The sequence below is a fragment of the Saimiri boliviensis genome, chromosome 10 (genome assembly GCF_048565385.1).
Source record: "Saimiri boliviensis isolate mSaiBol1 chromosome 10, mSaiBol1.pri, whole genome shotgun sequence".
Lineage (NCBI taxonomy): Eukaryota > Metazoa > Chordata > Mammalia > Primates > Cebidae > Saimiri > Saimiri boliviensis.
The window spans coordinates 1269793-1289772 of NC_133458.1; the positions used below are offsets into that span (position 1 = coordinate 1269793).

The following is a 19980-nucleotide window of genomic DNA, read 5'->3' on the forward strand; positions in this document are numbered from 1 at the left end:
TCTGAGGTCCTGCGTGGCTGGGGTGGTGCCTACTTCCCTGTTGTGTTGGTGGTGGGAATCCCAGCCTGGAAACCCTCACGGAGAAGGGTGTTTGCCCAGCATCCCAGTCTCAGGAGGGCACTGAACCATAGCTTTGACTCTTCACGGTGACGACAGTAGATTATAATACAGAAAACCGGTTCCAATGCTTCTATCACCCTGGAGAAAATACGCCCACACTTTTGGGGGCATTTTCACTTGAAAGGAAGCACCCGCTGCCTTTTCATTTGTGAAGAAATTCATTCATATCTGAATGCAGGCCAGTGCTGCTTGGTGCTCTAAACCCAAGCGTGCCTCTTGGCTTAAAAAAAAAAATTAGAACAGAATTGGCCACCTAATCACTGGAGCACAGAGGCTGCCTCTCACAGGCTGCTCCAGGAGGAAGCCACTGATAAATTCTTAATCTCGGATCAGTGCCGCCGGCTGCAGTTCATGAGCACCCTCTTAAGCAGGAGGAGAAGGCACCTGTGTTATCAAAGCGCCTTTCATCCCAGCGAATCAGTCCTGTGCTCAGCGGGCACCGCCCGAGGCTGTTCTCTTGGCGCCTCAGCACACCGGGCATTCAGCACACACTCTCCCAGGAGGAGGGCCGGAGAGGGCACCCAGGCTGCTGGAGTCACCCTGTGGCGTATGCGTAGTGGGAATAGGGCTCCTCTCACTGCACTTTGAGGACACACCTGTCTGCTTAGCAACCCTGATGCAGGTGTGTGCACTGCGGGTGGCCATGGCCATGTGTGCTGGCAGCCCTGGATCCGCAGGCTCCACCCAGCTCCTGTCTTCTCCCGGGGGGAGGCGGCTCCCTCACTTCTGTGCCAGTGCAGAGTCACTGTTTTCAGATTTGGGAGAAGTGAGATGGTCATAAACTCTGCCCCCATAGAGAAATCCCCTGTATGGCGTTTGACTGATGCCATTCCAGACTCTGCTTAAACACCTGTGAGGTCACTGCTTTCCTGCAGGTCTGTGCTGCTGTAGGCCAGCTGCATTGTCTGGGAGGATTTTTACTTTGACAATCGGGTTGAAATTTGCCTCTAACTGGGAATTGGTAGGGCTCCTAAAGGGGCCTCCTTGTCACTGCCCACTCCCCTGAGGTTTTCCTCCCACCACCTCCCGCCATTGCTCCGATGGGGAGGCCTTCCAGAACCACGTGGAACAGGGGTGCTCTCCACTGTGTAAGCATCCTCTGCGTGTGCTGTCATCCTTCCTGTCAGTTCCGAATCTCCCCAGTTCCACCCGGAACACTGTTAGTTAACAGAGACCACTGCTTACATGGTGGCGTTTCCCCTCTGAGGGCACAGGGCAGCTGTAGGGAAGGCGTGGGGAGCCTTTCCCCTTCCTGCAGGCAGGTGCATCGCAGGCTGGAACTGGGCGCTGGAGGGCCCAGGGTGTCCTGTGCAGCAGTTGGTTTGCCTTGGGTCTGATCATGCCAAGCTCTGACTGCAGTGGTGTGTTCACCTGCCCTCTCCACTGGCATTTCTAGAACTTTTTGAGGTAACGGTTGCCATTCAGAGGGCATTCCTACAGATGCCGGCTTAGCTCATTTAGTGAATGTGGGCAACTCCAAGGTGCCAGCCCTGCTACATCTCTGAAACATTTCCTGTTCTGGTCTTACCTGCCACCCAGTCGCCAGCGGGCTGCATTACACCTGTCGCCTGCCAGTTCATGTTCTAAGTGTGCAAACTCACACTAACGCGAACCTAAAGGAAGCATTCCTAGAAAGCCATTTGACTGCCGGTCCCCACACCCCACTGAAGTCACATCAAAATGCTAGAGCTAATTTATTCTTTTCTTCTTTGCCTCACTATGCATGCAGTAGAGAAAGTTAGGCTGCTGAATACAGAGCGCTGTGAGTGTAAGATATCATGGCCTGACAGTGCAGAAGCAGCTTCACCCCAGGCTGCAGCTTGAGCACTTTTCATTAGTCAGGGAGAGATGCATGCTACTTAGCTGTGATCCCTTTACCCCCTCAAATTGGAAGGAGAATACTTCTTACTACACTTGTGTTGTTTCCAGTGAGAACAGATGGTATGCTGGCATGTGATTATGTCAGTTTTTCCCTGTGGAAGCTCAAATGAGGACAGAATGCAGTAATGAGCTCCTACTGAATCCTGTGCAAATTCCCAAGTGTTGGACTCCAGCAATTAAATGGGCTGTATGTCCTCCGAACAAAAGGAGCACAGTCCATTCCCCATGATGGTGGGTGACGGTGATGATGGTGATGATGGTGGGCGACGGTGATGATGGTGGGTGATGGTGATGATGGTGGGTGATGGTGATGATGGTGATGATGGTGGGTGACGGTGATGGTGGGCGACAGTGATGATGGTGGGCGATGGTGATGATGGTGGGTGATGGTGGGCGACGGTGATGATGGTGGGTGATGGTGATGATGGTGATGATGGTGGGCGACGGTGATGATGGGCGACGGTGATGATGGTGGGCGACGGTGATGATGGTGGGCAATGGTGATGATGGTGGGTGATGGAGGGCGATGGTGATGATGGTGGGCGACGGTGATGATGGTGGGCGACGGTGATGATGGTGGGTGATGGTGATGATGGTGGGTGATGGAGGGCGATGGTGATGATGGTGGGTGACGGTGATGATGGTGGTGGTGATGCAGATGATGGTGGGTGATGGAGATGATGGTGGTGATGATGGAGATGATAATGATGGTGTTGATGGTGATGATTGTGGTGGTGGTGATGATAGTGGGTGATGGTGATGATGGTGGGTGATGGTGATGGTGGTGGTGATGATGGTGATAGTGGTGATGATGCAGGTGATGGTGGGTAATGGTGATGATGGTGGGTGATGATGATGATGGTGGGCAATGGTGATGGTGGTGGGTGACGGTGATGATGTTGGTGGTGATGCAGATGATGGTGGGTGATGGAGATGATGGTGGTGATGATGGAGATGATAATGATGGTGTTGATGGTGATGGTGATGATGATGATGGTGATGGTGATGGTGATGAAGGCAATGACGGTGTTGATGATGATGATGGTAGTGTTGATGGTGATGGTGATGACTGCATTGGTGATGGTGATGATGGTGTTGATGGTGATGGTGACGGTGATGGTAATGATGGTGATGATGATGGTGTTGATGGTGATGGTGATAGTGAAGATGGCTTTGGTGATGGTGATGATGATATGACAGTGATGATGATGATGGTGTTGATGGTGATCGTACTGTTGATGGTGATGGTGATGACTGCATTGGTGATGATGGTGATGGTGTTGATGATGGTAATGATGGTGTTGATGGTGATGGTGGTGATGATGGTGATGATGGTGTTGATGGTGATGGTGATGGTGATGATGGCATTGGTGATGGCGGTGGTGATAATGATGGTGATAGTGGGTGTTCAGATGTGGCTAACTGTGTACCTTCACATATACATGGTTGTAAAGGCATTTAGGAACAAAAGCTGCTGTGCATGATTCTCATAGTCTTTGTGAAAACGGTGTTGTGGTGAGGTTATCATCTGCAGGCTGTTGCTGATTCTTTGAAGCTCATACCGTTCTGTTTTGGAGACCCTAGGATGACCTGTAATGTCAGCAGGCCAGGCTGTGGCAGTTGAGCATGCAGAGTCCTGTGAGCTGATCTCTTACTCCAGGCTTTACACATTTAATATCCTGACATTTTGTGTAATTGCCTTATGAGAGCCCACTTGGAGCACTGAAAGCTACTTAAAATGTCATTATAAACTGGGCAGATCACAGAATTACATGGTGCGGTTGATGGAACACAACTTTTTACTTCGATATTCTTGTTATTTGTGCTCTGTGCCACAGCCTTCTTCTCCCAGGGCTCACTGGGCGCTTCGAAACGTCCTTCCTCATTTCTCTCCATCTCCAAATGGCGAGTAGCGGATGCTGCTCCGATAACTCAGCGTGCTCACAAAATGCTGTGTGTAGTTTTCAGAGGCTACGTGGGCAGGGATTCCCACAGCGTTAACCATTCTCCCAGAAGCTGGCCAGCAACTTAGAATCTTCTCTGGTATATATTTAAGGTTTCTTGAACACTATTTTTCATTAATGATAACTTTAAAAGTTTCTTTTTCAGATGAGAGGAAGTAATTTTAGGAATTATACTTCATCATTCCATCTTGAAGGTGGATTTTTTTTTTATCGTTGTGATTCTAAGAGCCCCACTGAAAATGTCTCCTGTTCTCCATCTTTATCATAAAGAACATGAGGTTTTATTTCGTGGCAGTCATGTTTCTGCTCTCCTGTCCCCTTAACAAGACTCGAACCAAAGGGAGTCACAGGAAAGGGGGTGCAGCCGTACAGGAGAGGTCTTCCGAGTTGTCAAATGGGACGGCTGTGTTAGAAGTGGGGCGCAATCTCCTGTCGACAGATCCTGAGCATTAGCAGGTAGCAGACAGCATACCTCCTGTATTTCACTCTCTCAGCAATCCATTCAAGTGGGAGTTACTGACTCAGTTTCACACAGAGGGATTCTGAGGCTAGAAGAGGCTGGATGGGGTCCCCGAGTCCAACCATGGTGAATGGCGGCATGGAGTTTGAACCCGGGTTTGGCTGCGTCCAGAGAGCACCCCTCTCTCCGTGTCACGCTGCCTTCTCTGGAAGATTGTTGCCTGTTTGCTACGGATCTTTTAGGGTTTCTGCCCTGACGTGCCCTGCCTGTGACCAGAGGGACCCTCATCCCACACAGACTGGCACAAGACCAAACATGGCCGTGTGGGCACCTGCTGGGCTCCTGAGGGCCTCGCAGCCATGCCCAAGCCCCACACCTGGAACAGAGCCTCCCAAGGCTCCCACTGCGTGGCTGTGGGGACACCGTCCGTTTAGAGCCGTTTCCTTCTGTCCCACTCATGTCCAGTCTGTCGGCAGATCCTGCTGCACCTCTTCCGAGCACACCTGGGATGCCCCCTCCTCCACGCTGGCCGGCTCCCCTCTGCCCGGCCCACTGCCACCGACCCTCCCTGGGTCTCACCAGACCTGGCCTCCTGCCTCTGACCTTGTCTCAGCCCTGAAGAGTGGTTCTTCTGAAACTGTCAATCAGATGATGTCCCACTGCTCAGAGACACCACGGGCTTCTCAGTAAAAATCAGAGCTCTTTGCCCAGGCTGCGAGGCCCTGTCGGTGGCACCCCACCCACCCGTCCTCTGCCTCTGTATCCTGGTGAAACAGGAAGCATTCCCTTGTCTCCCTCGCAGGGTGCGCGATGGGGTGTGGCTGGCTTCTTCAGTGTCCCGCAGCTCAGACCTCTAGGGGAGCACGCAGACGGGCAGGTGGGGGGGCTCCGACCCACGGCAGCGTCTAGGGTGAACGTTTTCAGCTCCCAAAGCCCCAGCGGGCATGTGTTACAGGATGCTCTTTCAGTTAATTTTGCCGTCGGTAGGCAGCTTGTGTTACTGAGCTCAGTTAGACCCCTGCCTTATCACAAGGGCAGAGGGCTTTCTGTATCCCAGGCTTACTTTGGTGTATTAAAGAATCAGGTCGTATGTGGGCTTGGAGAAGTGCAAGGTTGTATTGAGTAGAAGTCACTCTCAGCAGAGGGGGGATGAGTCTGCCCTCGGTCAGGCTGCTCGGAGGCCCGGGCTCTCCTCCAGCTGCTCCGGCCAAACTCGGCGTCCTTCTGCTGGTCCATGTGCTGCCGGTGTCTGTGTGCTCCTGTCCACCGGCTGATGGCGTGCTGGTGTCTGTCTGTCTGTCTGTCTGTGTGCTCCTGTCTCACTGGCCGATGACGTGCTGGTGTCTGTCTGTCTGTCTGTGCGCTCCTGTCCCACTGGCCGATGACTTGCTGGTGTCTGTGTGTCTGTCTGTGCGCTCCGGTCCCACTGGCCGATGGTGTGCTGGCGTCTGTCTGTCTGTCTGTCTGTGCGCTTCGGTCTCACTGGCCAATAGTGTGCTGGCGTCTGTCTGTCTGTCTGTCTGTCTGTGTGCTCCTGTCCCACTGGCCGATGGCATGCTGGCGTCTGTCTGTCTGTCTGTCTGCGTGCTCCTGTCCCACTGGCCGATGGCGTGCTGGCGTCTGTCCGTCTGTCTGTCTGCGTGCTCCTGTCCCACTGGCCAATGGTGTGCTGGCATCTGTCTGTCTGTCTGTCTGTCTGTCTGTGTGCTCCTGTCCCACTGGCTGATGGCGTGCTGGCGTCTGTCGGTGTGCTCTTCTGCCAGCGTGCTCCTCTTGACGTCCAGCTGCTTGTGTGTGTGCCTGCTAGGGTCTTGGGTTTTATTGGGTTTTTATTAGGGTTTAACTAGAGAGGCTGGAGGTTAGAGGCACAGGATGGGGTGTGGCAGGGGCCAGGTGGTCTTGGGAAAGAAATGCAGCATTTGTGGTGAAGGCAGCAGTGCCTGTCCTCACATAGATCCATGGGGGTGGAGCCCTAGCCAGGGACCTGCCCTCCTCTAGCCAGCACTTCCCCTCCTCCTTCCGTATCTTTTAAAGGGACCAGTTCTTCCCTTCCCAGTGCTGCCGTATCACCGTGAGCTCTCCGCCTGGGGGCTGCATGATGGACCCTCTGGCCTCCGGTCTGTTCCTCCAGCCCAACACGCCAGGCAGTTTCTGCCCAAGGCCTTTGTGCTTGCTGCTGCTCCTGCCTGAAGACAGCTTCCAGGCCCTGCCAGGCCCACACTCGCATGTCAGGTCTGCTGAAACTTCACCACTCGGTGAGGCTCCTCCGGCAGTCCTGTAGGAAACAGTCTCCCCCGGCCCCCCAGCCTTCATTCCCTGGGGTGTTTCTTCATAGCATCCATCACCAGCGTTCTATGCACTCATGTTTTTTACTGCTTGTTTCCTGTCTCTTCTAATGTAGATGGAAGTCCTGCAAAAGCAAGGACTTTGCTCCTGGGTTGATCTCTGTGCCTTCAAAGGGACCTGGTGCAAAGGAGATGTTCCATAAATGTCTGTGGCAGGAAGGCAGGAAGGGAGGGAGGACAGGGAGCAGGAAGAAAGGAAGGGAACAGAAAGAAGAGCGGGAGGAAGGGAAGAGATGGAGGGGAATATTTCACCTCCTGAAGCTCTCATCTGACCCTAAAGAGGACGGTGTGGCTCATACCACCCACCACCCCACAGCAGGCAGAGTAGAGAGACTTCCTGTAGATCGCCTGGAGTGGGTCGTGTGCTGAGGAGCAGAAGGGCAGGTGGCATGGGCAGAGGGTAGGATGGTGGCAGGCCCTGGCCTCCTGGTAGGAGGCACCGCGAGGTGTTAAGAAGAACAGGCGTGGCTGTGAGCAGGGTGGGCTGTACCGAGTGACATTTGCCTGCCCTCCGGTTTTGTGTGGGGCCCATTTGCTGCCAACCGGCGGGAAAATTACACCGGCACGTTGGGTTGGAAGAACAGGAAGGAGGCCAGAGTGTCAGCAGTGAGACCAGCATGGGAGGACGACTCACAGGACGCGGAGGGAGAGGAGTGGTGGCTGCCGGTGCTGAAGAGATGCAGCATCTCACAGAGCAGGCAGAGGAGGGAACTTTGCAGATACCCAGATAACTCTCACATTTCCCTCTGAGTTACGGCTCTCACCTCAGGAACCCCACTGGGTCATGGTCACAAGGATGGAGTTGGAGGGGCTGGAGGTGACACTGAGATCTCTCGGAGAAACAGTCTTTCCACGTAGAGGCTCCTTGACCTGATAAAAATGCCCAGCGGCTTCTGGGCTCTGGGAGCTGGTGAACACTGGGAGTCACCTGGGTTAAACAGCAAAAGTCGGTGCAGGGCACACAGAAACACCTGCCTGCTGGGTCCGTGCCAGGTCAGGTGGCAGAGATGCCCCTTTTGAGCTCCCTAGGGTGGATGCATGTTGTGGATGGAGACAGGCACAGCCTTGGTGAGCCCAGGTGCTTGGAAATGGAGCATGCTTGTCCATGGAATGTTCTGGTTACGTTAGCCTTCAGCAGAAACAGTGTGGATTCCACGCTTGCTTACAAATCTCTCATGAATACATGGATCTGTTTTTCCGCCTTGGCTGGTGTTCCTGAGGCATGAAGGTGGGTCCCGCACACGCTGCCCCGTGAGGTGTCAGTGGCTGCGGGGAACAGCGCTGTTGCTGGGTGAGCCTCACTACCTCCGCCCCACGCCTCTTCCTTCACGTGACGGCTTCCTTATCTTCATGCCCCGGTGCCACACTGCAGCACCTAAATTTGACGTGTCCATAATGAGGATTAATAAACAGCGAAGGATTGTTTTACTTACTTTGTATTCTGATTTTTCATCTATTTTATTTATTTTCTATTCAAAGTACATTCCTGCCCTTTTTGTTCAGTATAACTTAGATCCCAAAATTATGTGGTATTTTTGTTTGTTTTTTTCAAGAGACGTCACTTGGGGTTATCTTTTTTTAAAAGATGGAAACTTGCTGTGTCATCCAGGCTGGAGTGCAGTTGGCACAATATCGGCTCACCGCAACCTCTGTCTCCCATGTTCAAGTGATTCTCCTGCCTCAGCTTCCTGAGAAGCTGGGACTATAGGCATAAAAATTGGCCACCATTCCTGGCCAATTTTTATATTTTTAGTCGCGATGGGGTTTCCACCATGTTGGCCAGCCTGGTCTTGAACTCCTGACCTCAGGTGATTTGCCCACCTCAGCCCCCAAAGTGCTGGGATTACAGGCATGAGCTACTGTGCCCCGTTGGGTTTATATTTTAAAAAATCAGTGAGTTAATTGGGTTGCCTTTGTTTGAGATTAGAAATAAGAAGCCTTTTTTTTTTAACCTCTTGAAAAAAGGTCACATCTTAACACTTTTTATGTTTTAAGAGTTTATAATGAAAAGACACTGATTAAAATTTATGTCAGTTTAGTTGTTAATTTCCAGGGGTAAAATATAGGCAATGATTCACAAATTGATGACATTGCTTTATAAAAGTTTTGAGGTTTTTGGTTGGAATTTGGGAAGGTCACTTGCGTTCCACGTACGGTAATTGGTGGCAGCTTGGAGGTGTCAGCCCAGACGCTGGTCCACCTGAGGAGCAAAGAGACATGGGGTGAGCTGGGCTGTCATTCAGTCTCTTCACGGTCATGCAGTCTCTGCCCAATACAGGTCGATGGTTCATTTTCTTTGTACGTTAAGTTTGCCTGTACTATCCCTTGGTCACGTCTTTCTGGCCTCCAAAACATTTTCCTGTGTCTGTGTGGGTGTGAGAACAATATCGTAGCCATCAAGAAAACTAAGCTTTAAATTTTCTGTTGTTTCTTAGAATAATGTTTGTTCCAAGGCTTTGATTGCAATAGATCCCTGATACAGGTCAATGCAGTGCATGGGAGGGTGAGGGGGTAGGTGGGTGGGTGGACGGAAACTGGGTTTGGTCACATAGATGCCCAGTGCAGGTCGATGCAGTGCATGGGAGGGTGAGGGGGTGGGTGGGTGGATGGAGACTGGGTTTGGTCACAGTAGATGCCCGGTGCAGGTCAATGCAGTGTATGGGAGGGTGACAGGGTCGGTGGGTGGGTGGACGGAGACTGGGTTTGGTCGTAGTAGATGCCTGGTGCAGGTCAGTGCAGTGCATGGGAGGGTGAGGGGGTCAGTGGGTGGGTGGACGGAGACTGGGTTTGGTCACAGTAGATGCCCATTGCAGGTCAGTGCAGTGCATGGGAGGGTGAGGGGGTGGGTGGGTGGGTGGACGGAGACTGGGTTTGGTCACAGTAGATGCCTGATACAGGTCAATGCAGTGCATGGGGGAGTGAGGGGGTGGGTGGGTGGACAGAGACTGGGTTTGGTCACAGTAGATGCCTGGTGCAGGTCGATGCAGTACATGGGAGGGTGACGGGGTGGGTGGGTGGGAGCATGGAGACTGGCTTGGTCACATAGATGCCCGGTGCAGGTCGATGCAGTACATGGTAAGGTGGGTGGGTGGGTGGAGCTTTGACTTTAATGAGAGGTTTATTATTTTTTTTAATATAGGTTAATATTTTGGCAGAAAATAGTGTCAAAGTGCACAATCTTGAATTGGATGCTGAGCAGGCTGGAGGGGCTGCCAGCTCATGTGGCTGAGCGTCTCTGGGCTCTCTGACTACGCTCTCTGCTTGTCACCAAAGGATCACCATGAGCTGTGGACAGAGCTTCTCACACAGAAGCAGGGATCTGTTTTTAGGATGGATGGGAAAGAGGGAAGAGAGCAGAAAGCTAAAATGGTTTCTCTTGCCTTGTTCTGTGATAATAGTTATAATTTATTAAGCACTTGCAGCATGCTGGGCACATGCCTCATGTGTCACCATTTCACAGATAAGGAAACCGAGGCATGAATAAATCAGAGAACTTGTCCGAGGCCACAGACTGTGGGCGCCAGGGCCAGGACTCAGGGAGCACGGTCAGCCTTTCCTCACGGGAGTCCAGCCTGGCCACGCCAGGGCAGGGCAGCGCAAGGATGGATGATCGGATTGATGGGAACTTTAAATACGTCCGTGGAAACCTAGGTCCTAGCTGCGATCATGGGAAGAGGAATGTGAGACAGTGCCCTCCAGATTCTACGATAATCAGGCTGAGGAGGCAGGCAGGCCACTGCAGCCCACCGCAGAGGGCCCCGTGGCTCGGTGCTGAGAGCTGCACGCCGCGCCTGGCCATGCAGGGGGCTCTGGCTTTGCTGCCATGCGCGCTGGCCTTTCGGCTCCTGTTGCGGTTTCTTCCTGCTTTCGTGCCCACCGCAGAGCCTCGGTTTCCCAGGGGTGGACGCCTGCCAGGTCCCCGAACTCTACGTCCCCAGCTGCTCTCCGTAGAAGCAGGGAGGCGGTTCGCATGGTTGAGGGTGGCGCTCGCGGCCTGAGGACGTCCGGGCACTGCTGGCCCTGCTCGCCATTGGGGAGGGAGGCCTCGCCACGCCGTGGAATTCTGGAAACATGGCTAGCTGTGGAATTCCTCCTTCAGAGCAGGTGCTTGGCCTCTGCGTGGGTTTGAGAGGGAAACAAGTTCAGGGTGTGTCAGCACGCCTCTCTCTCTGTGTTAGGTGTGACTCGCCCGTGTTCACAGTGATGGTGTTTGCTGTTGGAAGCACAGACCGCAGCCTCTTCCCCTGGAGGTGGTGGGAGAAGCGCCGGCCTGCCCCGGAGGGAGAGGCGAGCACCCCACCCCGGGATGCGAGCTGACGTCTGCTTTCTGTCTGTCTTTGTTTTTTTCAGTCTTGCTTTCTCGCCCAAGCTGGAGCGTAGTGGCGCAATCTCGGCTGCTCACCGCAGCCTCCACCTCTCAGGTGCAGGTGATTCTCCTGGCTTAGTCTGCTGAGTAGCTGGGACTACAGTGCCCACCGCCATGCCTGGCCTGATGTCTGCTTTCTCTTTCTTTTGGCTAATTTTTTGTATTTTTAGTAGAGATGGGGTTTCACCATGTTGCCCAGGCACCCAGGCTGGTCTCCAACTCCTGGGCCGAAACAGTCGGCCCGTCTCGGCCTCCAAAGTGCTGGGATTACAGGTGTGAGCCACCATGCCTGGCCTGATGTCTGCATTCTCTTTCTTTCAGCATTTTCCTGCTAGTGACACTGTAGCCACTCTGAGTGGAATGCCAGCCTGTGCACATCATTTTTATAAACCTTAGGCAGGGCTCAGAAAAGTTTATTTGCAGATCAGTATGGCAAAACATGATTCATTTTCACTGGAAATCCCACATTCGAGAACATTTAACCGTCTTTGTTGAGAAGTCACAGAATTTTTATTCTTTCACCATTGGTCAAAATATCACAACCAGCTTTTCAGCCCTTCAGAGACACAGGGCCTTGCAGAAGAATGGTTAGCGGAGTTCCACTCCAGACTCCCCCACAGGGACCACCCTACCTTCTCGGGAGCCGCAGTGGGGTCGCCAGGGATGGCTGCCCTGGGCAGCTCTGGCCACTGGGAGCTCAGGAAGGCGGTGTCTGCAGATGCAGGTGGAGCTTCCCAGTCCCTGCGGGGCCTGCTGTACTGAGCTGGTGTGCGGAGAGTCTTTTTGTCTTTTTTGGGAGGGATCTCTGGACTTGGAAGTGGATGGTTCTACCACACTGGGAGGCCCCACCACTTCCTGCGAGTTGTGACATCAGAAATGACGGACTTTGCCCCATAGGAGGCCTGCAGTCAGGTGGGTACTCCTGGGGCCTCCTGTCCCACTGTCCTGACGAGGAGGCCGCTGGACAGCCGAGCCTGGGTTCACTGGTTCGTGTCCGCAGAAAGGAGCTTTTCTTAGGAACCACCACTCACTGCTCCCCTCCGTGTTTCCTTCCCTCGGATGAAATTCCGGCATGGGGACAGGTGCCCATTGAGAGCTGTGGCCAGGCTGACTCTGACACACATCTGGGCCAGTGCCAGGCATGTTCGGGACCGTCCTTCGCCTCCAAGCACGGAGGATGCAGACTTCTGGGGACGACTGAGCCCATGCCCAGGGCCCTGCAGGTCTCCCTGCAGCTGTGCCGGCTCCTGCCGCGGGCTCGGGGTGCTTCCTCCCGGTTCTCTGGGGCTGTAGGAACTCATGGGGCAGACACTGGGTTTACCGGGCTCTGCCTGGTAGAGCCCGGAACCCTCCAGAACTCAGGCTCCTGCAGACACAGTTCCGCCTCCCCATCCCCACACTTCCTCGTTTCCATTTTCTTTGGGATGAGTGAGCGCTTTGTTGCCAGCATTGGACCCATGGACGTGGGCGAGCGAGGTAAGACGTTGCTGTGATCATAATCACTGTGAAAGAAGAGGATCCGGGGTGGGAGGAGCCTGCAGTGAGTGAAATGAAAAGGTTGTGCTGGGCTCGTGGCTGGTGGCTCAGTGGCGGGGCAGAGGTGGTTCTTCTGGTTCTGAAAGTTACAACGAGCGGCACGTTTCAAAACAGCACCGACGGCTGTGATGGGCACGCGCCTTTGATTCCGAGCACATCTTTCACCTTCCCTGCGAACAACGGGAGCCTGTCAGCTTGGAAGGAGCTGGGGCACTGGTGCTGTTGACCGGGGCGGCCCAGCCCTGCAGCCCTCGTCACCTGCAGACAGGAGTGGTGGGGAAGATGGGCTTTGCTATGGTTTTAGGCATGTTTTTGTTTGTAAGAAAGTGAGACGTATTTTCCCGAGTTTGCTGCTGGAAGTTATCTTTGAAGGCAGCTTTCTGTCACTGAAAGCTTGGTGGGGGCTGACGTGTGGGTTTGATAGGCTCTGGGGAGATTTCTCCCCTGAAGAAGGGAGGCTGGCCTTCGCCTCCAAGGCTCAAGGCTAATGAAAACACAGAAGAGTAAACGGCCTCTGTGCTGGTCCTGCAGTTCCCTTCTTCTGTTTAGAACGGCAGGTTTTACTGTGATGCAGGACAGTGAGGCCAAGAGATCTGGGTACAGCTGCCATTGAAACAACAATCTGTTGCTTACAGACTTCCAGACCCAGGCCATGCCACAGGTCCCTACAGGGACGCACCAGGGTCAGTCAGGAGGCTGGGGGAGGGCAAGGCAGGGTCACCAGGCCCAGGACTGCCCAGTTAGAATAGTTCCAGCTGCTCTGGGACCGGGGCCTGCCTGTGTCTGGTCCCTGCCCCAGGGTGACGAGGGCAATGGACAGTGTCCTGGGGTGTGAGCCCACAGAGGCAGTGGCGGGCCTGGGATGCAGCCGGCCGATGCATCAGTGGGCCCGGGATGCAGCCAGCAGACGCCTCAACAGGCCTGAGGTGGAGGGTTGTGGTGAGACCCTCTAGGGTGGAGGGTCACGCTGGGACCCCTGTAGGGTGGAGGGTCGTGGTGAGACCCCACTGAGGTCCAGGACATTCTGTGTCCCCTCTGCATCACTCTGCTGGTGTCATTCAGGAAGGTAGAGACATGGCCAGGAACTGTCTTACATAAACCTTTATGAGGACAGAGAGATTTCAACACTGAACACTTAGGAAAGTCAAGAAATGGGCCTGTCAACCTTATTTAGGGCGGGGTCTTTATTGCTGCCATTGAGGTGGAGTATACCCACGGAGAGAGGCTGGTGCACACGACGGTGCATTGGATGTTGTGCCTGGAACCTGTGGGCCACGCTGCAGGGCACGCCCAGGGGACATGATGGTGTGTTGGACACGGGTGCATCTGGAACCTGTGGGCCACGCTGCACGGCACACCCCCCACACCCCGAGCTTCCTTCCGCCCCAGCCCCACCAGCAGGCAACTGTGGCTTTGGTTTCCCGCCCTTGGACCCCATCTTCTGTTGACAGGATTCTGTGGATTCTCTGCTGACCAGCTGCTCTCATGCAGCGTGACTGGTTCTAGGTCTATTCTTCGTTTTTCTCGTCTCTGTGGTTCCTTCTGGGTCAGGGCTCGTGTGGATGTGACCTCGTCGCTCTCCTGTTGCTGGGCACGTGGCCTTCAGGCTCTGTCTGTGGTGCTGTTAGGAGTCAGGCTGCTACCCACAGTCTCCTGTGACTTTTCGTGGTCATGGGTTTTCACTTCTCTTTGTAAATACCTACAAGTACAATTTCTGGGTAACACGGAAGACGCCTTTTTGGAAAAGACTTTCCCTTCTCCACTGAAACACCCTGGTGCCTTTGATGGAAACACCCTCCTTGGAGCTGTCACTGTGCCACTTCCTGGGAGCGCTGAGGAGGCCCCAGGTCCTCTGGTCTCTTGTGCCATCCAGTTCACACCTGCAGCTGTTTTATGAGCTCCATCTAAAAGTGGTAATAATTTTTCCTTGCTAGCAATCCGTTGCTTTTTAGATAAAGTAAGAGGAGAAAGAAGGCGGTCTTGCTTGTTTATCTACGTATTTACCCTTTCGGGAGCCTTTTGGCCCCTCCGGTAGTTCTGAGCTTCTGTCTATTTCTCTTCAGCCTTGGTTCCTCCCAGCATCTGCTGTGGTGCCGGTCCACTGGGACGCACTGTCTCAGCTTTGTTCACACACGGGATGTGAAGGATATTGTCACTGGATATAGACTCCTGGATTGAGCGATCTTTCTTTCAACCCTTCAAATGTGGCGTTCATGATGTATAACATCATATGCCTGACTACGCACTTTGTATCAAACGGGTCGTTCTTACAGGACATGTGGTGTGTCTGGCGGCCTCCGTGCTCCGGGGACCCTTTCCAATCCTGTGTGGAGCGTGTCTCCCCGCTGCCCTCACCCAGGCTGCTTTCCAGGGATCTTCTCCACCTCTGACTTTCAGCAGCCTGGCTGAAGTCATGGCGTGGTTCTTGCATTTTGTTATCTTAGAACTCCGTGAGTGTCTGTCTTGAGTCCCTAAGTGAATACCACGGGTTACTGAGGTTCTGCGTAGCGTCTCCCATTCCGTGATGATGATCCAATGACAATCGCTTCTCTAATCTGTCTTCAGATTCACAAACCAACCTGCTGTTCAGTCCATCCGTAAGGTGTTAAATTTCAGACACTGCTCTTCACTGACAGTGCATGCCGGATTCTGTTGTGATCCCCACTGCGCTGCTGGGTCAGGGTGCGCCCGTCACACCCTCGAGTGGCCGTATCTCCTCGCTGTGATCAGCCGTTGCCCTATTCTCGGGTTCAGGTTCGGTTTTTCTGCCTCCTCCAGCTTCTGCTGCTGCTCGTGTGGAAGCGGCGGCCTAGGCCCTGCCCTCTTCCTTGGAAGGGCTTTTCCGGCAGCAGGCACATTCTTGGGCAAGGCCTTGGCCCTCTGTGGCTGTGTTCAGATTTAATTAGAGTCGGTCCACGCTGATGGTTTTTCCTCTGAAGACTCGGCCTCTGTGTTTTCACCTGCGTGTGAGAGGGGCTCTGCCGTGTGTCTGCATGGCAGGCAGGATTCCTGTCCCCACGCCATGCCCAGCGCTCAGCCTGGGGGCCACTGTTGTCCTGTGTGCGTGACGCCCTCTGCAAAAACCCTGACCGAGTGCTCCGTCCCCCGATTCCATCCGCCTCACCAGCCCCACCTTTGATCCTGGCCTCAGCTGGGGGAGTGTTTCACCCCTGCCCTCAAACCTGTTCAGAAACTGTGGATCGTGGTGTGGGTCAGTGCAGGGCGTCTTCACCACCTTTGCTCAGTGATCTCCGCTGCCGTGTGTGAGACGGCTGAGCTGCATGGGAGCCAAGGGCCTGGGCTCCCTTTCCCCCAGCACCCCTGCCTCGCCAGCCTCTGTCCAGGGTACCCTGGGGTGTTGGCCCCAAGGCAGGCCCCCACCCTCCACCCCATCTTCCTGGGCACTCACTGAGACTGAGCACTGGGGAGGAGCGCCCAGGTTAGGCACCAGGGACAGACACCCCCAGGAGAGAATTTCTGTTGCATCTCCTCTGATTATAAAAGTAAAACATTGTCATTATCAAGTGAACAAACAAGCAAAACACGGACAAACTGTACAGAGAGGGCTGAGCAGAGGGGGCCCGTGCTGAGCGGGCAGGTGTTCTGGACAGGTGCATCGGGCAGGTGTGTCGGGCAGGGTGTGTTGGGCAGGTGTGCCGGACAGGTGTCCCGGGCAAGGTGTGACAGGCACGGTGTGCCGGGCAGGTGTGCCGGACAGGTGTCCCGGGCAAGGTGTGCCTGGCAGGTGTCCTGGGCAAGGTGTACCGGGCAGGACACTGTCCTTGCCACACATTGCTTTGCTGTCCGACAAGTGAGCGGGACACAGCTCATCTCATTCTTCTGTAATCTGGAGGACACGGTGAAGTTGCCCAGCCCATCTCTCCGACTGGCTCGGGAAACTGCTTTCCATCCGCCTGAGTTGGTAGATGAGTCTGTTCTTCTGTTCTACGGGTTTTCCATCTCCAGTGGAACTGAACTAGTGATGGCCACAACGTTAGGTGGGCTTTGAGATTCAAGCCCAGTGTCCCAGCCTTCACTGAGTGCCGGCCTGCACCTAGCCCTAGCGGGCTGCTGCCTTGGGCACTGTGGATGCCCACCACACCCCTGAGGTCGGGAAGCCCTCGCCTTTGCTTTTGTCCACCCATGACGTCCTTGTGTTTGTGTGCGTGCCCCTAGGAGCGCGGATTCAGACCGTCCTGAAGGACCTGTGGAGGCAGCCGGCTGAGGCGGGGGGCCTGAGTGCCCTGGAGCTGGATGGCATGGCAGAGCTGATGGCTGGCCTGATGCAGGGCGGGGACCACAGAGGACCTGGAGGCGGCCCTGGGAGAATGGCCCTGGGAGAGTCTGGAGAACAGACGGATGGTCCCAAGGCTGCTCTCCGTGGAGACAGCTTTCCAGGTAACTCCAGCATCCTGAGTGCCCACAGCCAGGGGCACTGTGAGGAGGGGAGGTCTCAGGGCTGCACAGAGACCCCTCGGGGCTGACAGAGACCCCTCAGGGCTGTGCAGAGGCTGCAGGCTCACCAGGTGCACGGAGGGCTTTCTGCTGTGGAGATGAGGATTTGTACTGATGATTTTTATCTGTTTGAACTTTTGCCTCTAAAAGCTTTCTTAACAGGCTAAGCCTACCAGAGCAATTATGTTGAATGGCAAATTGCTCTCTGCGAGGAGGTTCCACTCCTCCATGCTGAGGCTCAGAGCCAGGGAAACAGGCGTGATGGCAAGTGTTGTGTTTGGACTGTGTACAGTGAATATTGTCAAATATTTGAATAGCAGAGTGAGAGGGGATCATTCAAACGTCTGCTTGGGGCATGCATCGGCCCTCTGAGGCCACTGAGACAGTGGACAGCAGCCCCCGGCACCCCAGCCCAGGCAGGCATCTGAGCCCTGCAGAGGCCCGTGGGCCAGCTGGGACATCTGCAGCCTGACTGCTTCTCCCAGCGTGGAGCTGCTAGAAAGCACCTCGCTCAGCTCCCCACACTTGGCAGGCCCACGAGTGTGTGCCGAAAACCGAATGACAGACGCACCCCTCTCTCTGTCCGCACGGGTGCTGAGGAGGGCGTGCTGGAAGCTGGAGGGCTGCCTTGGCTGATGGCAGGGCTCAGGGGGCGGGTGGGGGGAGCACAGGGGAGGGATGGGGGATGCAGGGGAGGCATGGGGGGGCTCGGGGGAGGGGTGGGGGGATGCAGGGGAGGCGTGGGGGGTGCAGGGGAGGGGTGGGGGAGTGCAGGGGAGGGGTGGGGGGATGCAGGGGAGGCGTGGGGGGGTGCAGGGGAGGGGTGGGGGGATGCAGGGGAGGCGTGGGGGGGCACAGGGGAGGGGTGGGGGGCTCAGGGGAAGGGTGGGGGGCACAGGGGAGGGGTGGGACTGTACCCTGCGGGGGCCTGTGTTAGGTGGTTGCCCAGTGACTGAAGGCATTGGGACCCTCACTAGGGATAGGAAGGATAAAGGAGGCCCGGGTGTGTGTGCTCTCCCAGGGGTGACTGTTCAGGTGCTGTGAGTCATGCACCTTTGGCCATTGCAAGTAGGATATTCATTTATTTATTATTTTACTTATTTATTTTTTTGAGATGGAGTCTCACTCTGTCACCAGACTGGAGTGCAAAGGCTTGATCTCTGCTCACTACAACCTCTGCCTTCTGGATTCAAGGGATTCTTCTGCCTCAGCCTCCCAAGTAGCTGGGATTACAGGCATGCACCACCATGCCCGGCTACTTTTTTGTAATTTTAGTAGAGTTGGGATTTCATCATGTTGGCCAGGCTGGTCTCCAACTCCAGACCTCATGTGATCCACCCGCCTCAGCCTCCCAAAGTGCTGAGATTACAGGTGTGAGCCACGGTGCCCAGCCAGGATATTTATGTAGACAGAAATGTTGACCACAGTGAAGTCACCTGTCAGTGGGCCCTGAAGCCATCTTAATTGTGAGATACTTTCGGTGAAGGCAGAGCCTTCACCACGTGAACTGCTGCTGGGTACGAGCTAACGTCAACAATGAGAGGAGACCCACAGAGCCAGGTGAGGCTGTCACGGCTGCCCCTAGCTCAGCCCCTCCTCCTCCGTGAAGTTTGTGGAATGCCATTTTATGTTGTAAACAGGGAAGTGTGACTCTCTGATAGGACATATCACTGGTGTATGCCAGCGTCATCACACCTCGCCTTCTGCCTGGAGGGGTCTGCACGGTCACCCTTTTCACGGCTGCGATGCCTGCGATGAATCCTGATGGGGGCTTTGGTAACACTGGTGTCTTTTACAGATGACAGAGCACAGGACGATGACAGACTGTACCAAGAGGTAAGATGACATCTCTGGTGTTTGCTTTATGTTAATGTGGAAGTCGGTAATTTTTTTGTTCATGCTGTGGGGACACTTGATGAAATACAAAAGTTTCCCCCCCACTCAAAATTATGGAGAAACCCCTCCGCCATCCCAGAGCCCCTGCGGGCGCTGCGGCTCCGAGGCAGCCAGGAGAAGGGCGTGGTGGCAGGCGACGTCCACGCGCTCCCCGTGGTCTTCCCTTTTAAGTCTGTTCACCTCTTAGTCCCCCCACTTTGAGAACCTTTGGTCATTCATATGAGGCCGAAGGAGGACGACCCGGCCTTGGTATCAGCAGTGACCTTGCACGAGGAGCTTCGGCTGGGCCTCTCCTCAGATCCCTCGTGGGTTGTGGTTCCGTACCTGTCAGCGAGGACTGAAGGAAGCCTCTCCGGCTCTCGTTTTGAATATCCATCAGAAATGATGGGACCTGCCCTCTGAGCTGTGGAGGGAGAAGTGGGGCTGAGAAACACGTTTCCTCACTTAGGGAGAGGGAGGGACCCAGCCTGCCCACCCTAGCCGGAGACTCCCTGACTTTAGACCGCAGCCTCTCCGTCCTCCGTGCGTGGAACTTTGATTGAGTCCTCTGCTGTTCTCTATTCAAGCAGTTCTGTTTTTCAGAAAGGGCACGTGAGTGTCGTATTTTCTGTGTTCTTATTTATTTAAAAACACCTTTCTTTTTCTTCTCACATGAAGCCCAATTTAAGTGCGAGTATTAGAATATTATGCCTTTTCCTGGCTCTGTTGAGTGATGTCAACCCTGCATCCTATTGTCACTGAGGATCCAAGTTGAGCAATGTTTTTATCACATGACTATTTTGTTTAAATTTTCAAAAATGCAAAAGGAAATGTCATTTGTAGCCAAAATGAGAACAATTGACTTTATAGCCCTTCCTTAATTTTCATAAAAGCGTCTTTTGGCAAAGTGAGTCATAAAGCAAATCAGATTTTCCTGTTTCCGTCTAATAAAATATTGAAGATGTGATTTCGTGGTTG

General features: G+C 54.3%; 1 protein-coding gene across 4 annotated transcripts in view; it reads left to right on the forward strand.

Annotated features, from left to right (window-relative positions):
* The window catches only part of PTPRN2 (protein tyrosine phosphatase receptor type N2), a 972293-nt gene that overhangs the window by 401866 nt on the left and 550447 nt on the right, over window positions 1-19980 (forward strand). For all 4 annotated transcript variants that reach the window (XM_039472901.2, XM_074378841.1, XM_039472902.2 and 1 more), the window contains 2 exons: window positions 16849-17070; window positions 18926-18963. In XM_039472901.2, the coding sequence (XP_039328835.1) occupies window positions 16849-17070; window positions 18926-18963 (260 nt within the window). The remainder of the gene's footprint in view (window positions 1-16848; window positions 17071-18925; window positions 18964-19980) is intronic.